Raw genomic sequence first — 15,561 nt, 5'->3', positions numbered from 1 at the left:
GAAGAAATAAGGTAGGAGATATAGCCAGGCATCACCGGGTAATGATATATCTTACCACTCTTCAATGGGGTCGCTCCCCAACCGACTGGCAAAAATACCGTTGAATGCTATTATCACTCAAAAGTGCAAAGTTGAAAGAGAAATGAAATGAAAAGGGTCCATTTCTTGGACCGAAGAAATGAGCTTTCGGACAAAGATGCTTGAACTGGATGGTCAACGAAATATTTGAATTGTTGCTTTGAACTGTTTTATAATGTGGGTTATTTCCATGGTCAAACTTGTAACTTTCGTATACGTTTCTCACCCGAGCTTCGGCTTATGAAAAACCTTTTCCAATTTTTCAAGTTAAGGTAGATAGCAAGTTGTGGACTGAATGGGTTTCTAGAATAACCATGGAGAATCAAGTGGTGTCTAATGGTTTGTATTTATTATACTTGTACACTTAGAAGTTCTTGGATTATCTTATTTATTCTACGCTTCCGCACACTTGGAATTCTATGGTTTAAAAAGACGACGATGTTAGAAATCCCTAAACTGGATTATGAGCAGGCCTTCGGCGGCTTAACACCCGCTTGGCCGGTCACGACTTCCAGGGTCGGTTTTGGGTCGTGACAATAAAAGAACAAAAGACATTTAGAATCCCCACACAATCGCCCAAATGCTTCTATTTTTTATCTATACTTTACTTTTCTTGTTTTAGGAGTAGCTTGTAACGTAATCACCCACTCGACTATATTTACATTGTCGATCGACTTCTACTTTGAAGAATAATAAAGTCCATTTGGTATTCTTCATCCAGTTTCATTCACTTCATTACATTTACTTCCAGAGAAGTCCTGAAATACAACAAGGAACCAAACTCCACCACTATAAACATCCACATTCTAGTACTTAGAATATTTCTCTGTCGACCATCGACAACAAGTAAAACAAAAAGACAAACAGTCTGCCATGAACTTTAGTTCATGTAAGACCGAAAAACACAAAGTGAAGAAAAAGCAACGAAAACATGGGGACATTTTCTCCATATGGAATTACGATGGAAGAATTGCATATGAAGACATCATCAAAGTTACAAATGACTTCGATATTAGATATTGCATTGGAATAGGCAAATATGGTAGCGTCTACGGAGCTCAGTTGCCAAGCGCCAAAGTAGTAGCCTTAAAGAAACTTCACGGTTTTGAAGCAGAAGACCCATCTTTCAACCATTGTTTCACGAATGAGGTCCAAATGTTGACTAATGTACGACACAGAAACATCATGAAGCTTTATAGATTTTGTTTGCACAACAAATGCATGTTCTTGGTGTATGAGTACATGAAAAAAAGAAGCTTATTTTGCACCCTGAGATTCGATGTCGAAGCTTTAGAAATTGAATGGACTCAAATGGTAAAAATTGTTGAAGCAATGACACATGCTTTATCCTACTTGTATCACGATTGCACCATGCCAATTATTCATCGGGACATATTGAGCAACAACATTCTGTTGAACTCTCAACTTGAGGCTTTTGTCGTTGACTTTAGAACTGCCATACTATTGCACCTTGATTCATCCAACCGAAGCGTTATTGCAGGCACTTATGGATATATTGCACCAGGTACGAGTGCTACCTTTGTTTTATCAAAGTAAACATCTATGGTTTTCAAAATCCATATATCTTTGTGTTTGTGCAGAACTTGCCTATGGTTGTGACTGAAAAGTGTGATGTTTATAGCTTTGGAGTCGTGGCATTAGAAACAATCATGTGGAGGCATCTGGGAGACCTCCTATCGTCCTTGACATCACCTCCAAGCGAAAACATGATGATAACCGATGTCCTAGATTCGCGCCTTCTGCCTCCAACTAATCCAATAGCTACAGGGGACATTGTTCTAATTGCTACAATGGCATTTGCATGTTTACATCCTCAGCCCAAGTCCCGACCGTCGATGCTATACCTGTCTCAAGAGTTTCTTTCTTGTCGGAAGGCTCTGGCTGCACCCCTTCGTACAGTATCATTGTGGAATCTGTGGAATTGGAAAATAGACTTTGTCCACCAATCAAATGAGCAAGTGATCAATGCCCAAGTTTGAAAAGAGATTTTTACATCCTTTTTCTGGCCTTAGTTGTTATGATTATTGTGAATTTAAGAGAAGCTATAAGGACCAAACCGTTTCTAGTTTGTGTCAGTGAACCAAACACCTTATGGTTTATGGTTATTGCTTTGTTGTAGGCGCGTTTTTAAATGATTGTTGATGGATCATCATAGAGTGTATTCTCTTAAGGGCATGTGAACACAGGTCCTTGTACAGGGACCGACCAATTGTGGGATCCAGTTTGGGTTCCCACACGATTCAAACCATAGATTATTTTTTTAAAATTTTTTTTAGTGTCCTTGTAAAATTTTAGATCAATTGTATAAATGTAAGTGCATGATCCACATGTCAAATGTTTCTTTCAAAATTCAGGATCCTAAACTGTGAAACAAAAATTGAACATTGGATTGAGCACTTATAGTCATCCGATTAACCTAAGATTTTACATGCTTATTGAAGAAATATTCAAAAATAATCAACGGTTTGGATCATTTGCACGGGACCCCAAAGTAGGGCCGTGCAAATTGGACAGTTCCCCATATAAGACTACTCTACCCATTATTGAAAGAGAAAGACTTTAAAACTTGAAAGTCTTTGTTTAGAAGATAAGGAACGTGAGAGAAAAGAAGAAAAAAGAAAATCGAGAAAAATTGAACTATCCACAATTCTATATTTTTCTATTTAATTTCTCTCCTCTTTCTCTCCAAACCAAAATGTTGGGAGATTTTTTTTTTTTAATTTTCTCTTCCTTTCTCTTAACAATTACATTAGAAGGGTAGAAGGAAAATTCGTACCATGCATGACAATTATTTCCGAGGAAAGAGCTAATTACTTCATGTGTGTTTACCCATTAATTTTTACAGGGAATCATACAAAGGAGGGCCGGTTTCAAATTTATATAAGAATTATAGTAGTTTAATTTTATATAAGTTCGTCTGCCCGATATTGTTTTGAACATTATAATACCCGCCCAACCTAAGAATTTGCAAAAAGTAAAGCTATTTTTACTCATTTTTAGCGACACTTAGATTGATTGCTTTGCTTTTTAAAATGGATAGGGATGCACATGTCTGAATTTATAATTATATTATATATATGACTGGATTTTAGTAATTGAATAGGTTGATTAAAAATATGTATATGATAATCTTTTTAAACTTATTTTCACAAATTTTATTGGAAAATTTGATATCACCTTTCATATGTTACAAAACTTTTTTCAATGTTTGTCCACCCAATTTTGAAATACTACATCCGTCCGTAGAAATATTCGTAGTTCTACTCTCAAGAATTTTGGAGCACAGACAATTGATGATGGAAATTCAAAAGTACAAATGTTGTAAAAGATTATGGAATCTAGCGATGCCGAATTAATTAGCTATTCCATAATAGGGCTAATTTTGATTTCTCTGTGCCTTGTAGTTTGTTTTTTTTGTCTCATTGCCACGATTATGGAAACGAGCGATGCTGAATCACTGATAGCAACTCTCTCTCTCTCTCTCTCTCTCTCTCTCTCTCTCTCTCTCTCTCTCATCAGTGGCTTGGCAAGTCATCACTCAAGTCAATGACTATAACATTTTGGAAGTGAAGAATACTCAGAGAGCGGAAGACTAAAGACTGGAAAACAAGTTGGCAATGAACTTTCTGTTACCATCCCCATCAACTTGGCAACAAGTTGCATTCTCTTCCAATTAAAAAATCTTTCTGTTTTGTTTTGTAGCAAGAATTTTCCAACTGAGGATCTTTTTCTAACGAGAAGATGCAGAAATCCAGGTTAGAACATCTCAAGAAATAGCTAGGCGCACATCCAAACCAATTCTAGGTATTTTTGTTTTTGCATGTGTAATTCATGTCTAGAATTTGTTGTTTTATTTTTTGAAACACTTCAAAGTTTTAATCTTAAAACCTTTTGCGAGCACTGATAATCAATTGATGAAACACGGGAAGCGTGTAACGTATGAAGGAACCAAACAAATTATGTCGTGTCAATGAGGCTAAGACAGTAGTTGGCTGATAGTGTATTTTGATTAACAGATGAGTAATTCTTGATTCCACAATCATAATCCTCGAACCCTTCATGACAGTGATAGGTGTGTGAATAAGTTGTGTTCCGTAGGCGTGTTTTGAATGACTGTTTACAAATGTTAAGAGAGAGACTTGGAACTACTTAGGTCATTTGATCGTGACTATTACAAAGAGAATGGTAGAGATGGAAAATTCATAGCAGTTACTTCAGAATTTCACATCACAGTTATGTGAAACATGACTCAAGACAAGTATCTCTCTCTCTCTCTCTCTCTCTCTCTCTCTCTCTCATCTGTGGCTTGGCAAGTCATCGCTCAAGTCAATGACTATAACATTTTGGAAGTGAAGAATACTCAAAGAGCAGAAGACTAAAGACTGAAAAACAAGTTGGCAATGAACTTTCTGTTACCATTCCCATCAACTTGGCAACAAGTTGCATTCTCTTCCAATTAAAAAATCTTTTGTTTTGTTTTGTAGCAGGAATTTTCCAACTGAGGATCTTTTCCTAACGATAAGATGTAGAAATCCAGGTTAGAATATCTCAAGAAATAGCTAGGCGCATATCCGAACCGATTCTAGGTATTTTTGTTTCTGCATATGTAATTCATGTCTAGAATTCGTTGTCTTATTTTTTGAAACACTTCGAAGTTTTAATCTTAAAACCTTTGCGAGCACTGATAATCGATTGCTGAAACACGAGAAGCGTGTTGTTGGTCCAAATAGCAACCCAAGAGGTGGGGTAATTGGGTATCTCAAATATAATGCGGAATTTAAAAAACTAATTGACTGATTATTCAAGATATTCTACCACAACTTGTTATTCAATAATATATCAATTTACTCATGCGATATAGATATGCAAAACTGAAAGTAAAGAGAGTAGGGAAGAGAAAATCAAACGCAAGGATTTATAGTGGTTCGGTCCGTAACTTCACGGCCTAGTCCACTCCCCAAGTGTCCAACTCGGGATTTGCTGCACTATCTCCAATAGTTACAATCTTCTAGCTTCGCAGGTACTAGACAACATTTACAACGAGCAATCTATCCTCAATCGCTCCGACTAATTTTGACTCCGGTGCTTGTCACACCTAACCCAACTAGTTTTGACTCCAGTGCTAGTAACACCTAATCACCAAGTGATTTTCTCTCCAAAATCACTCACAAGAGTATGAATAAGGGTGTACAATTCCTTTTACAATAAAGATCAAAATAAGAACTCTCTCACACAAATGTAAAGATATCAAGATGAAAGCTCAAAATATGATTGATAGATTTTCAAGTGATGGCTCACGGCAATTTTCTTCAAGAGTTCTCTCTGCACCCTTGTCTTCCTCTTTTTTAGTATTTATCCTTCAAGAACCAAAATAGCCGATGGAAAGAATCAACCTCCAAACTTGATTTCTTTCCTCCTAATTTATCTCCACCATTAATTCTTCCATCCAAATTTCAACTAGCCATTTAGGAACAATTTAGGTAGTCATACCTTTAAGGCAGACAATGATTTCTTCCACTTGACTTGTTTGCTTCTTCAAACTAGAAATCAAATATGCCACTTACTTAGCCCATCAACTAGCCGTTAGAGATAATGAAGCTCCAAGTAATCTTTAATCTTCCTCCTTGATTAGCATTTTGCTTTCCATAAAATCCTTTGTAGCTAATTAAAAAATAGGAGAAGATTTGTCCTTAATCTTCCTCCTTTCAATTTATCTTGACCATTGAAGATAGTGATTTGGTGTAGCAATCTTCTCATGTGCACTTCAACCAAATCTACAAAATAAACATTAAGGTATTCCAAATATCACAATATTAATTATATTTCTTTTCAATAAAACATATATTTTGTTATCATCAAAATCAATAAGGTATTCCACAGAAACCTTTGGGCTAACACGTGTAACATATGATGGAACCGAACAAATTAGGGAGAATTTTTCATAAGTCCATTATAGCACTTTCCAAACCCATCTAGTCCACTTCTAAGTTTCATAACCCACTAAGTCCACTAATAATTTTAATGACAAAAATACTCAACCTAAGAAACAAGGGTCTTGTTTGGCTAACACGAAAATATATTTTTTCCATTTTTTTTCGTTTTTGTTGCAATCAATTCGCCGCCGCTACCACCACCGCTGCCACCGCAACCGCCGCTGCCACCACCGCTGCAGCCGCCGCCACTACCACTGTCGCCGCTGCTATCACGCCACATATAACGTTATATGTGTAACAAAAAACGTATTTTTTCATTTTTCTCGATTTTTTTTATTGAATCCGCTAGACTTAACATTTAACGTTATATATGTGACAAATTTCTCTTTTTATTTTTTCCTATTTTTCTTGTATTGATTTTTTAACGTTATATGAGTTATAAAAATTTCCTAACATACAACATTATATGTGTGGCAAAAAATTTCTAACATGCAACATTTCTTTTTTATTTTTCTTATTTTTAGTCTTTAACATTATATGCTGGTCCATACAAAATATATAACATTATATGTGAGTTTTTTAATATCTAAATATCGCCCAAAAAAAAATAGAACATATAACATTATATTTGAGCTTCTGCTCTCTGAATCTCACAAAAAAAATAGAACAGAACATAAAACATTTTATGTGAGTTTTTGTAGTTCTAAATCTCACAAAAAAACAGAATATAAAACATTGTATCTGAGCTTCTATAGTTCTAAGTCTCACAAAACATGACATATAAAATTATATGTTCTTAAAACAACATCATATCTTTCCAACAATATTATATATCTCAAAAAATAACATTATATGTTCACATATCATGCCACCATTATCCTTATTTTCAGTCGCGCCTTGAATCCCAAGTTGAATGCTGATGAGGCCACATGGGGTCGAACTTCATTTTTTCACCATTTCTTCATCAAAACCTTTATCGAATCCTTCAAAATTTGTGATTTTCTGCCTCCGAATAGCATTCTCATAACCTCTATATCTACATATATACATATTCAAAACAACATAAACAATATTAATATATCTCAAAAACAAGATATAATATTATAGAGTGTTGCTATATGTACCGAAAAAGGGGGAGAGATTTCGTACCGACGGCCGCCGGTGGGCCATCTCCGGCCACCGGACGGCCGATCCGAGCCGTCCAAAAATTCTAAAAAAAAAACCGAGGGGCCTCTACTTTACATATACACACGAAAAGGGGTGCTCCGATCAAGCACCCTACACACCTCGAATGCCATTGATTCCCGCGTAGAGGCCCCTCGGTTTTTTTTTTAGAATTTTTGGACGGCTCGGATCGGCCGTCCGGTGGCCAGAGATGGCCCACCGGCGGCCGTCGGTACGAAATCTCTCCCCCTTTTCTGTACCTCTATCATTTCTGAATATTATATGTCTAACCCTAGGAAAAGCACATATTATACATAACAGAAGTTCACATATAACATTATATGCTCCGTTGTCCATCACTTATTGAATTGGTCTGCGTAGCGGCCTCTTCGACTTGCTTCTGATAATATATGGATTTATCCATATGTGCTTTTGAGAGGCCGTTGCGCGGACCTATTCAATAAGAGAACATATAACGTTACTAGTTCTTCTTTTTTTTTTGAATTTTACAGGACCAAATCTCATATACAACATTATATGTTCTCTATGCAAATTGAAATATTTTTTTATGTCAATACAAGCTCTCTCTCTCTCTCTCTCTCTCTCTCTCTCTCTCTCTCTCTCTCTCTCTCTCTCTCTCTCTCTCTCTATATATATATATATATATATATATATATATATATATATATATATATTGGAGCGAAATATATCAGATTTACAGTTTTTAAAGGCAATGGTATTTTGGACTTGAATTAATTCCTTTTTAAAATGAATTGGACTTAAGGCCTCACCAAAACCTAATTAGCGGACTAGAGGGGTTATGAAAGTTAGAAGTGGACTTAGGGCTTGTTTGATAACCTAAATTCAGCACTTAATACTGAATCAATTAAATAATAAGTGATTCAGTAGGTTTGATAACCACATTTCATATTACTTAACAAATTAAGTACCACTTAAAATATAGGCTAAAAAGTTGAAAAAAATTAAGTAGCTTTGAGCTACTTAATTCTGGTTGAATTTTTGTGTACTTACATTCAACCGTCATACCACCACCACAACCACTTCTACCAACACCTCCACCACTCCACCACCACCACCACTACCACCACCACCACCACCTCCACCACTCCACCACCACCACCTCCACTACCACCACTCCTCCTCCACCACATCACCACCACCACCACTCCCTCCGCTACCACCACATCACCACCAGCAACTCCACCACCACCTCTTCCTCCACTACCACCACCACCACCACCACATCAGCTCCACCACTCCACCACCACCACAACTCCACCACAACCACCACCACTACCATCACTACACCACCGCTCCTACCACCACCACCACCACCACTCCACCACCATCACCACCACCGCCACTCCCCTACCACTACACCACCACCACCACTCCACCACCCCCACCACCACTTCCTCCACCACCACCACCACCGCCACCACATCACCACCACCACTCCACCACTACCATCATTACACCACCACACACCACCGCTCCTACCACCACCTCCACCACTCCACCACCATCACCACCACCGCCACTCCACCACCACCGCCACCACTACACCACCACCACCACTACCAGCACTCCTACTACCTCCACCACTCCCCCACCACCACTCCACCACCATTACCAAAAGTATATTGTGACCGTTAGTAAATTAAGATAGAATTGGAACAAAATTAATTCATCATTTTTTTAATTCAGTACTTAATATATTTATCAAACAGCTTTTCAGCTTAAAAATTTCAGCATTCAGTTTTCAGTACTTAATTTTTCAGCTTTCAGTTTCAGTTTTCAGTTTTATCAAACAGCCCCTTAGTGGGTTACAAATATGCTATAGTGGACCTCCCACCAATTTTTTAAACAAATTATGTTGTGTCAATGAGGCTAAGACAGTAGTTGGCTGATAGTGTATTTTGATTAACATATGAGTAATTCTTGAGTCCACAATCATGATCCTCGAACCCTTCATGACAGTGATAGGTGTGTGAATAAGTCATGTTCCGTAGGCATGTTTTGAATGACTGTTTACAAATGTTATCTGAAAGAGAGAGACTTGGAACTACTCAGGTCATTTGATCGATGACTATTACAAAGAGAATGGTAGAGATGGAAAATTAATAGCAATTACTTCAGAATTTCACATCACAGTTATGTGAAACACGACTCAAGACAAGTTACTCTCTCTCTCTCTCTCTCTCTCTCTCTCCTCGGGTTTCTGGTTCCTCCTATATATTGCCTTGTCATTCCCACGTACTCTTACTCATACTCGTACATGTTCGATCCCATTGCAAAATCTCTGCTATCCTTGTAAATTCGACAACTCATTCACACTTTCACCTGGGTCGTTTTATCTTTCATCCATCGGGTTATTGGCCACCGCCTGTTTGATCATTGCCTTCTTTGAAGTGCTATTACTACAAGAAGTCAATCCGGAGCTTAGACAAAAAGGGTATTTTTCAAAATTTGGTTTCACTTCCATTAAGCTGTTTGTTACTATAGATTTTTTCAATTGTGTGAAATGTTTCTTGTTGTGTAGGTTGAGTCATAGGAGCACATTTAGGGAATTCAATCATTTGGAACTAGAGGAGTGTTTCTTATATGGCTGAATCTATTCATGAAGATTCGTGCTATGAAGGCTCATGCCATAATCAGGGTGTGCTGCATGTTCCCTAAAAAACCCGAAATGCATCTTTGAAAGATTTTTTGTTACACGGGAGTTTAGACATATGCAGGCCGAAACCCGCGAAGGATGGGATAGTCCCGGGAAGCCACTCACCGGGGGCAACGGAATCACTCAACGTTGCTAATCGCGGAAGACACTCACGCGACCAAGTCACACACTTGATTGTCGGAGGAATCACTCACTCTCAAGCAAGAAATACTTCCATAATATTTTCATAAACTCAAACTCTGATTTTCATTTCATTAGAACTCGTATAAATAGGCATCACACAAGATGACTCAACAAGACTCAATAAAGACTAGACAATTTCCTAGACAGACCTTTCAAATACCTAGACAACTATTAACCAAAGACACAACTTACTAGATAGTTAAGACACATATTCTTAGACCAAAAATTTAAAGACATTGACTAGAAACTAAAAGACACGTTGAACTAATTAAGATAACCCTTCGTATTCCAGATTAAAATTATTATGCTCCTGCATCAACATATGGGTAAAAGAGGCCAGGAAACTTCCTAACATGGATACTGACCCCGCCAAAATTCCAGACATGTTCAAGCTAATGAAGGAAAAAGTTAGGCGCAAATTTGATGGAACCATTCCTAATAAAATGATAACAAGTGATCCGTATGTTGCAATCACAGTCTGCAATTCTGTAATTGGGAGGACTTTTGTGATCAGTAACTGCGAGAACCCAGTTTGGACACAACATTTTTATGTACCCATTGCACATTCTGCTGCAGAGGTGCACTTTGTAGTCAAGGACAATGATGTTTTGGGATCTCGGATTATCGGGGTGGTTGGGATACCAGTGGAGCAACTATTGTCAAGTACAAAAATCGAAGGTACCTTCCCAATTATAGACACAAACGGAAAGCTATGGGAAGTCAGAGCTGTCTTGAGTCTATCAATTCAATACATCCCAATTGGGGAAATGACAATGTTAAACAGTGGGGTGCCTGGAACATATTTTCCACTGCGGAAGGGTGGAAAGGTTATGCTTTATCAATATGCCAATGTCCACGATGGGTTCCTTCCAAATTTGAGACTCGACCATGACATGCAGTATAAGCATGGGAATTGTTGGCGGGACATATTTGATGCAATTAGTCAGGCACGCCGTTTGATATACATTACAGGGTGGTCTGTATACCACCAAGTTAGACTTGTTCGCGAAAATGATAAATCAGCAGAAGTCACTCTTGGGGAACTTCTCAAAACCAAGTCACAGGAAGGCGTGAGAGTCTTGCTCCTTGTAGGGGATGATCCTTTTTCTCGGAACATTCTTGGTTATCACAATTTAAGGAACAAAACCTAATGTGTGCTATATTTGGACCAAAAGCGAACTACATATGGGCGGGGGCAAAAGAGTACCAAAATTTTATTAAGTTAATATAGATTATTTTGTACTAAATAATTAGTATTTTAGCCCTTTACAATCTAAACAATTTTGGTTTCATATAGTCAAAATATTACAGTTTTTTTTTTTCCCTTAGTTTTTTGATAGACAAAGAAATAAGTACATGGGTGTTTTAGTTATCCAAAGAATGAGTACAAAATAATTTCGTACATTTATTGTTGCTTTAGTTAACATGATGTTGGTACAGTGTATTATAAAGGAACACAAATCGTATATCATATAGTGAGTGCATTTTATGGATGAAAATCTACCCCCCGAACCAAAATCCTAGCTTTGCCCTATTTTGGACTCCATTGACTAGCTATCATTGAGGAATCTTATGTTTTGTTAGGGTATGAAAATAAGTAAATGTGCCCAAATCTTCATCCTTTCCCACTCCTTTGATGCTGATTGTTGTGATTTTGAGCTGTGATGTCATGTTATTTTTTCAAGTGCAAATACCAACATTGTATTTTGTCTAGTGTGAGTGTGATAGGTTTATAATCTGTTTGACAGCACAACATACTTGATAGTTATCACTTTTTTGATAGGATGGACTTATGCATACAAGTGATGAGGAGGTTCGGAAGTTTTTCAAGCATTCTTCAGTGAATTGAAAGCTCTACTTTGTCCCCGATCATCTTGTCAAAATGGACATAGCTGGGTCAAAAAACGGGTCAGATATGCCATCTCTCTGTTTTACGTTGTTGTTTCTCTGATTTGCTTTGAAACATCGGAAGCAGCTTTTTTCACTTGAGATTCTACTACTAATATTTTGTGAGTTGAAGAGGGGTCTTGATCAATATGTTTGACAGAACAGTAGTCTTGCATATGTATATGTATTGCGTAGATGTGAATCAGGTGATGGTGAGTTTCTACAGTTCGCGCATCATAAATATCGTCCTAGTAAGAAGAGAGGTAAAATGTATCCTGTCATGTGAAAAGTCAAGTGACTAATTGTAACGCCCCAATTTTCGAAAACGTTAATTAAATCATTTTCAATTGATTTAATAAATTTTAAAATGATTTTAGTGTAATTATTCATCAAAACAAAGTTTAACATCGGAAGTCTTAAAATTTGAATTAAAGATAAATATAATTTGAGTCTTACAAAAAAAGAAGTTAATCACTTAAGATTACATTTCTTGGAACTTGAAATTAGTACTAAAAATAGATCAGAGCATCTAAGGGTATGAGTACAGAAGTCTGACAACTTAATTTAACAAAAGGGTAGAGCAGAACTCTAATTCTCATACGGCGGATTCCAAGCTTCTTCTTGCCCAGTCTCAGCAACTGGTTTCTCTTCCTCAAAGTGTTGATCACCTCTCGTCCCTTGTATACCGGGCATGAAACGCCAGGCCAAACAGCACTAAAATGAGTTTTGACACTCAGTAGATAAATCCTACCTGTTAACCCTTACTCTACAAGTAAATACATTTATAATAAACGAAAGAAGAATTGAAAGCACAAAACGTGTTCATTGTCTAACCATCAACTTAAGTAGATATCAGATTCTCAACTTCAATAAACATTCCAACAACTTAGTGATATCACTCCTGTTAACCTCAAGACTAAGCATCCTCATAATTCTATTTATTTAGATTCCTCTACTGCCATTCCCAAGGGACAAAACTAATCCACAAGGAACATCATGGTTCTTGGGATCACAACTATTATTATGTATATCGACTACCATGGTACATCTATAATATATACCACAGTGTAACCATAATTCTGTATGTCGAGTACCATAGTGTGGATGCAACTATAATTCCTACATTAAGCACCATAGCACAACTATAATTCAGTACTCCAAGTACAATAGTGCAACTATAATACAGTACATTACGTACAATAGTGCATGACAACATCAGTCACCAGCCTCTTATACCGAGTCCCACCAACAACTTACGCATTTTCCTCTCTCCATCAACTTAACAACGTCTATGTGACCTTTCTACATACGTATACCAATTCCATGAACCTAAATTCAATCTAGCTCGCTACAGTCTCAACATATTCATCAAATAGGTAAACTTGACAAACATAATACGATCAATAATTTCAAGGAAAACAATTTTTTTTTTTTTGCTCGGCAATTTCAAGGAAAACAATTGATAAGAACATTTAAGCAACACATTAAGTGTTTGGATTTGTCCTTGTGACTTTTGGTTTTATTACGATTTAGAACATAGGTTCACTTTAGTACGTAAACTTTAAAGCTTGAGGATTTAAAAGTTATCCCATAGGCCTTAGGATTACTCTGGTAATTAATTTAACATAGTCAGTTTCTTAAAAATAAAACCTGATTAGGCAACTAATGTATTACTTATTATTTTAAACTACTTTCTCTTTTATTTACAAAATCTTTTTATTCATAGGATGGCACAAAACTTACATTTCCAATGTATTAACATTTTCTTTATAAACTGCATGTTACTAGTTATAACCGAACTAACTCAACTACAGAGTACCATTTAAATTAAATTCTTTATTTTACTCTATTTCCTCCTAATGGTTTCGTTTTCTTTCTGGTAATGAAAAGATAATCTATTTAATTTTACTTATATAAGTCTATTACACATGTAGTTTCAAAACAAGGCACTATAGGCTCGTTACCCACATAATTATACAAATCAATTTTTATACAAGTGTCAACCTAACATAATAACATGTTTTTAGGTAGTCCACATTTCAGTACAATTTAATCTAGTACCAAACAATCCTGGATCAGTAAATAATAATTTAATAGTAATAACATAGCTCATGAATGATCACCAACTTTAAAAGGAAAAAAAACTGTTCAAGAAGTACATTTCAGACCCGATATCGAAGATAGCAGGCGTGAGGTCCATGGGTGGAGGCCATAAGGTTTGGTCAATAGCAAATCAGATTCAACACATAAGCATATAAAACGTATTGGACAGAACTCGTATGCTACGGCCTTAAATTAAGTTCGCACATTGCGGATGAACCCAGTTCGAAAGGGTTTTCTAGTTTCGATTTTATTTTGCGTGGGCTCAAGCTAAGCCCCGATTACATATATGCTTCGAAATCGAGATAATATACTTAGAGTTAAGGGATAATGAAAAATCTACCTTGGTCTTGGAAGTTTTAAGCTAAGAATGGATAAAAATAGCGGAGCTTGGTTGCGGCAACGGTGGTCTCCCCTTCTCTTTCTCTTTCCCTTTCCGTTTCTTCTTCTTTTCTCCTTTTTCTTACTCTTTTCCCAGCAATTTCTCTCCCTCCCTCTCTAGGCAAGGTAAAACAAAAAGAAAGGAAAGCAAAAGGAGGGGTAGCTTTTCTGTACAGATGAAACAAAATAAGAAAGAACAAGCTGACAAGGAAGAACAAAATAAAAGAGGCAAGGTTGGATGATTTCTTGATCCTCTCTCTCTTGCTCACTGCCGAAAATAATGGGGAAAGGATATGGGGTGTATTAGTTTGGCTAGGTACAAATCTGGTGGGTAATGTAGTGTAGGATTTAAGGCTTAGACCCAAGGTTAGAGGAAAGCTTTTAGGAAGTGTGTTGAGTTCTTATTGGCTAGAGAAAAGGAAATACCAAAAATGGCTAAGCACTGTGCTGGAAGGAGTTGATGGGTTGATAGAAAGGGAGATGATGTGTTAAGTTAGGCAGTAATGGAGTTTTTGGGTGTCGGTTCAATTAGGATGATATGGTTCAGTTTGTTGGGGTTATAGTTATAAGGTCAAATACACTTAATTACATAAATCATTCTAATCAATTAATAATTTAGGGGTATGCTCACTAAATTTTATTCGAAAAAATTAGGGTCGTTACACTAATAGCTAGCCGAACTGAATTTTATGTTATGTTCAGATATAATGTTTCGGCGTATATAGTTCAGAAGTGATATCTTAACCTTTTGTGGTGTATTCTCTATAGTTGTCTACCAAGGTTCCGTAGCAAACACAGACTAAGTACGAGACCAAAATATGTCAACCAAAATATTATAGTATATTATAATTTTTCCCCAAAACTGTCAATTTGTTTGCATGATATCAAGATTTAGGATCTTTTACATATGTTCTATTGGCTTTTACAATCAGGAAGCAGGAAAAGTCTACACCCATCATCAGAAAACTGTGATCGTGGATGCTGATGCAGGTCATTATCAGAGAAAGATTATAGCCTTCATTGGGGGCCTTGACCTATGCAAGGGAAGATACGACACTCCCAATCATTCCATCTTTCGAACTCTGCAAACTGTGCACAAAGATGACTACAATAATC

At 36.8% G+C, this 15,561-nt stretch overlaps 2 protein-coding genes across 2 annotated transcripts; both read left to right on the top strand.

Moving 5' to 3' along the window:
• The first annotated feature begins 951 nt into the window (after window positions 1–951).
• Window positions 952–1,684, top strand: LOC131302902 (MDIS1-interacting receptor like kinase 2-like). The gene has a single exon (XM_058329693.1). It carries the CDS (start codon window positions 952–954, stop codon window positions 1,633–1,635), a length of 684 nt encoding a protein of 227 aa, XP_058185676.1. The 3' UTR covers window positions 1,636–1,684.
• A 7,779-nt stretch (window positions 1,685–9,463) lies between these two features.
• LOC131304341 (phospholipase D gamma 1-like) lies at window positions 9,464–11,479 on the top strand. The gene is made up of 2 exons (XM_058331560.1): window positions 9,464–9,672; window positions 9,760–11,479. The coding sequence occupies exon 2, from the start codon at window positions 10,431–10,433 to the stop codon at window positions 11,226–11,228; it is 798 nt and encodes a 265-aa protein (XP_058187543.1). The 5' UTR covers window positions 9,464–9,672; window positions 9,760–10,430; the 3' UTR covers window positions 11,229–11,479.
• The last annotated feature ends 4,082 nt before the right edge of the window (window positions 11,480–15,561 follow it).

Source organism: Rhododendron vialii, chromosome 10a, assembly GCF_030253575.1.
Source record: "Rhododendron vialii isolate Sample 1 chromosome 10a, ASM3025357v1".
In the NCBI taxonomy this organism is placed as follows: Eukaryota; Viridiplantae; Streptophyta; class Magnoliopsida; order Ericales; family Ericaceae; genus Rhododendron; species Rhododendron vialii.
This window is presented reverse-complemented; position numbering and strand designations above follow the sequence as displayed.

Excerpts from the sequence above, each read along its gene's own strand:
- LOC131302902 (XM_058329693.1), top strand. The coding sequence starts at position 952 with ATGAACTTTAGTTCATGTAAGACCGAAAAACACAAAGTGAAGAAAAAG.
- LOC131304341 (XM_058331560.1), top strand. The coding sequence starts at position 10,431 with ATGGATACTGACCCCGCCAAAATTCCAGACATGTTCAAGCTAATGAAG.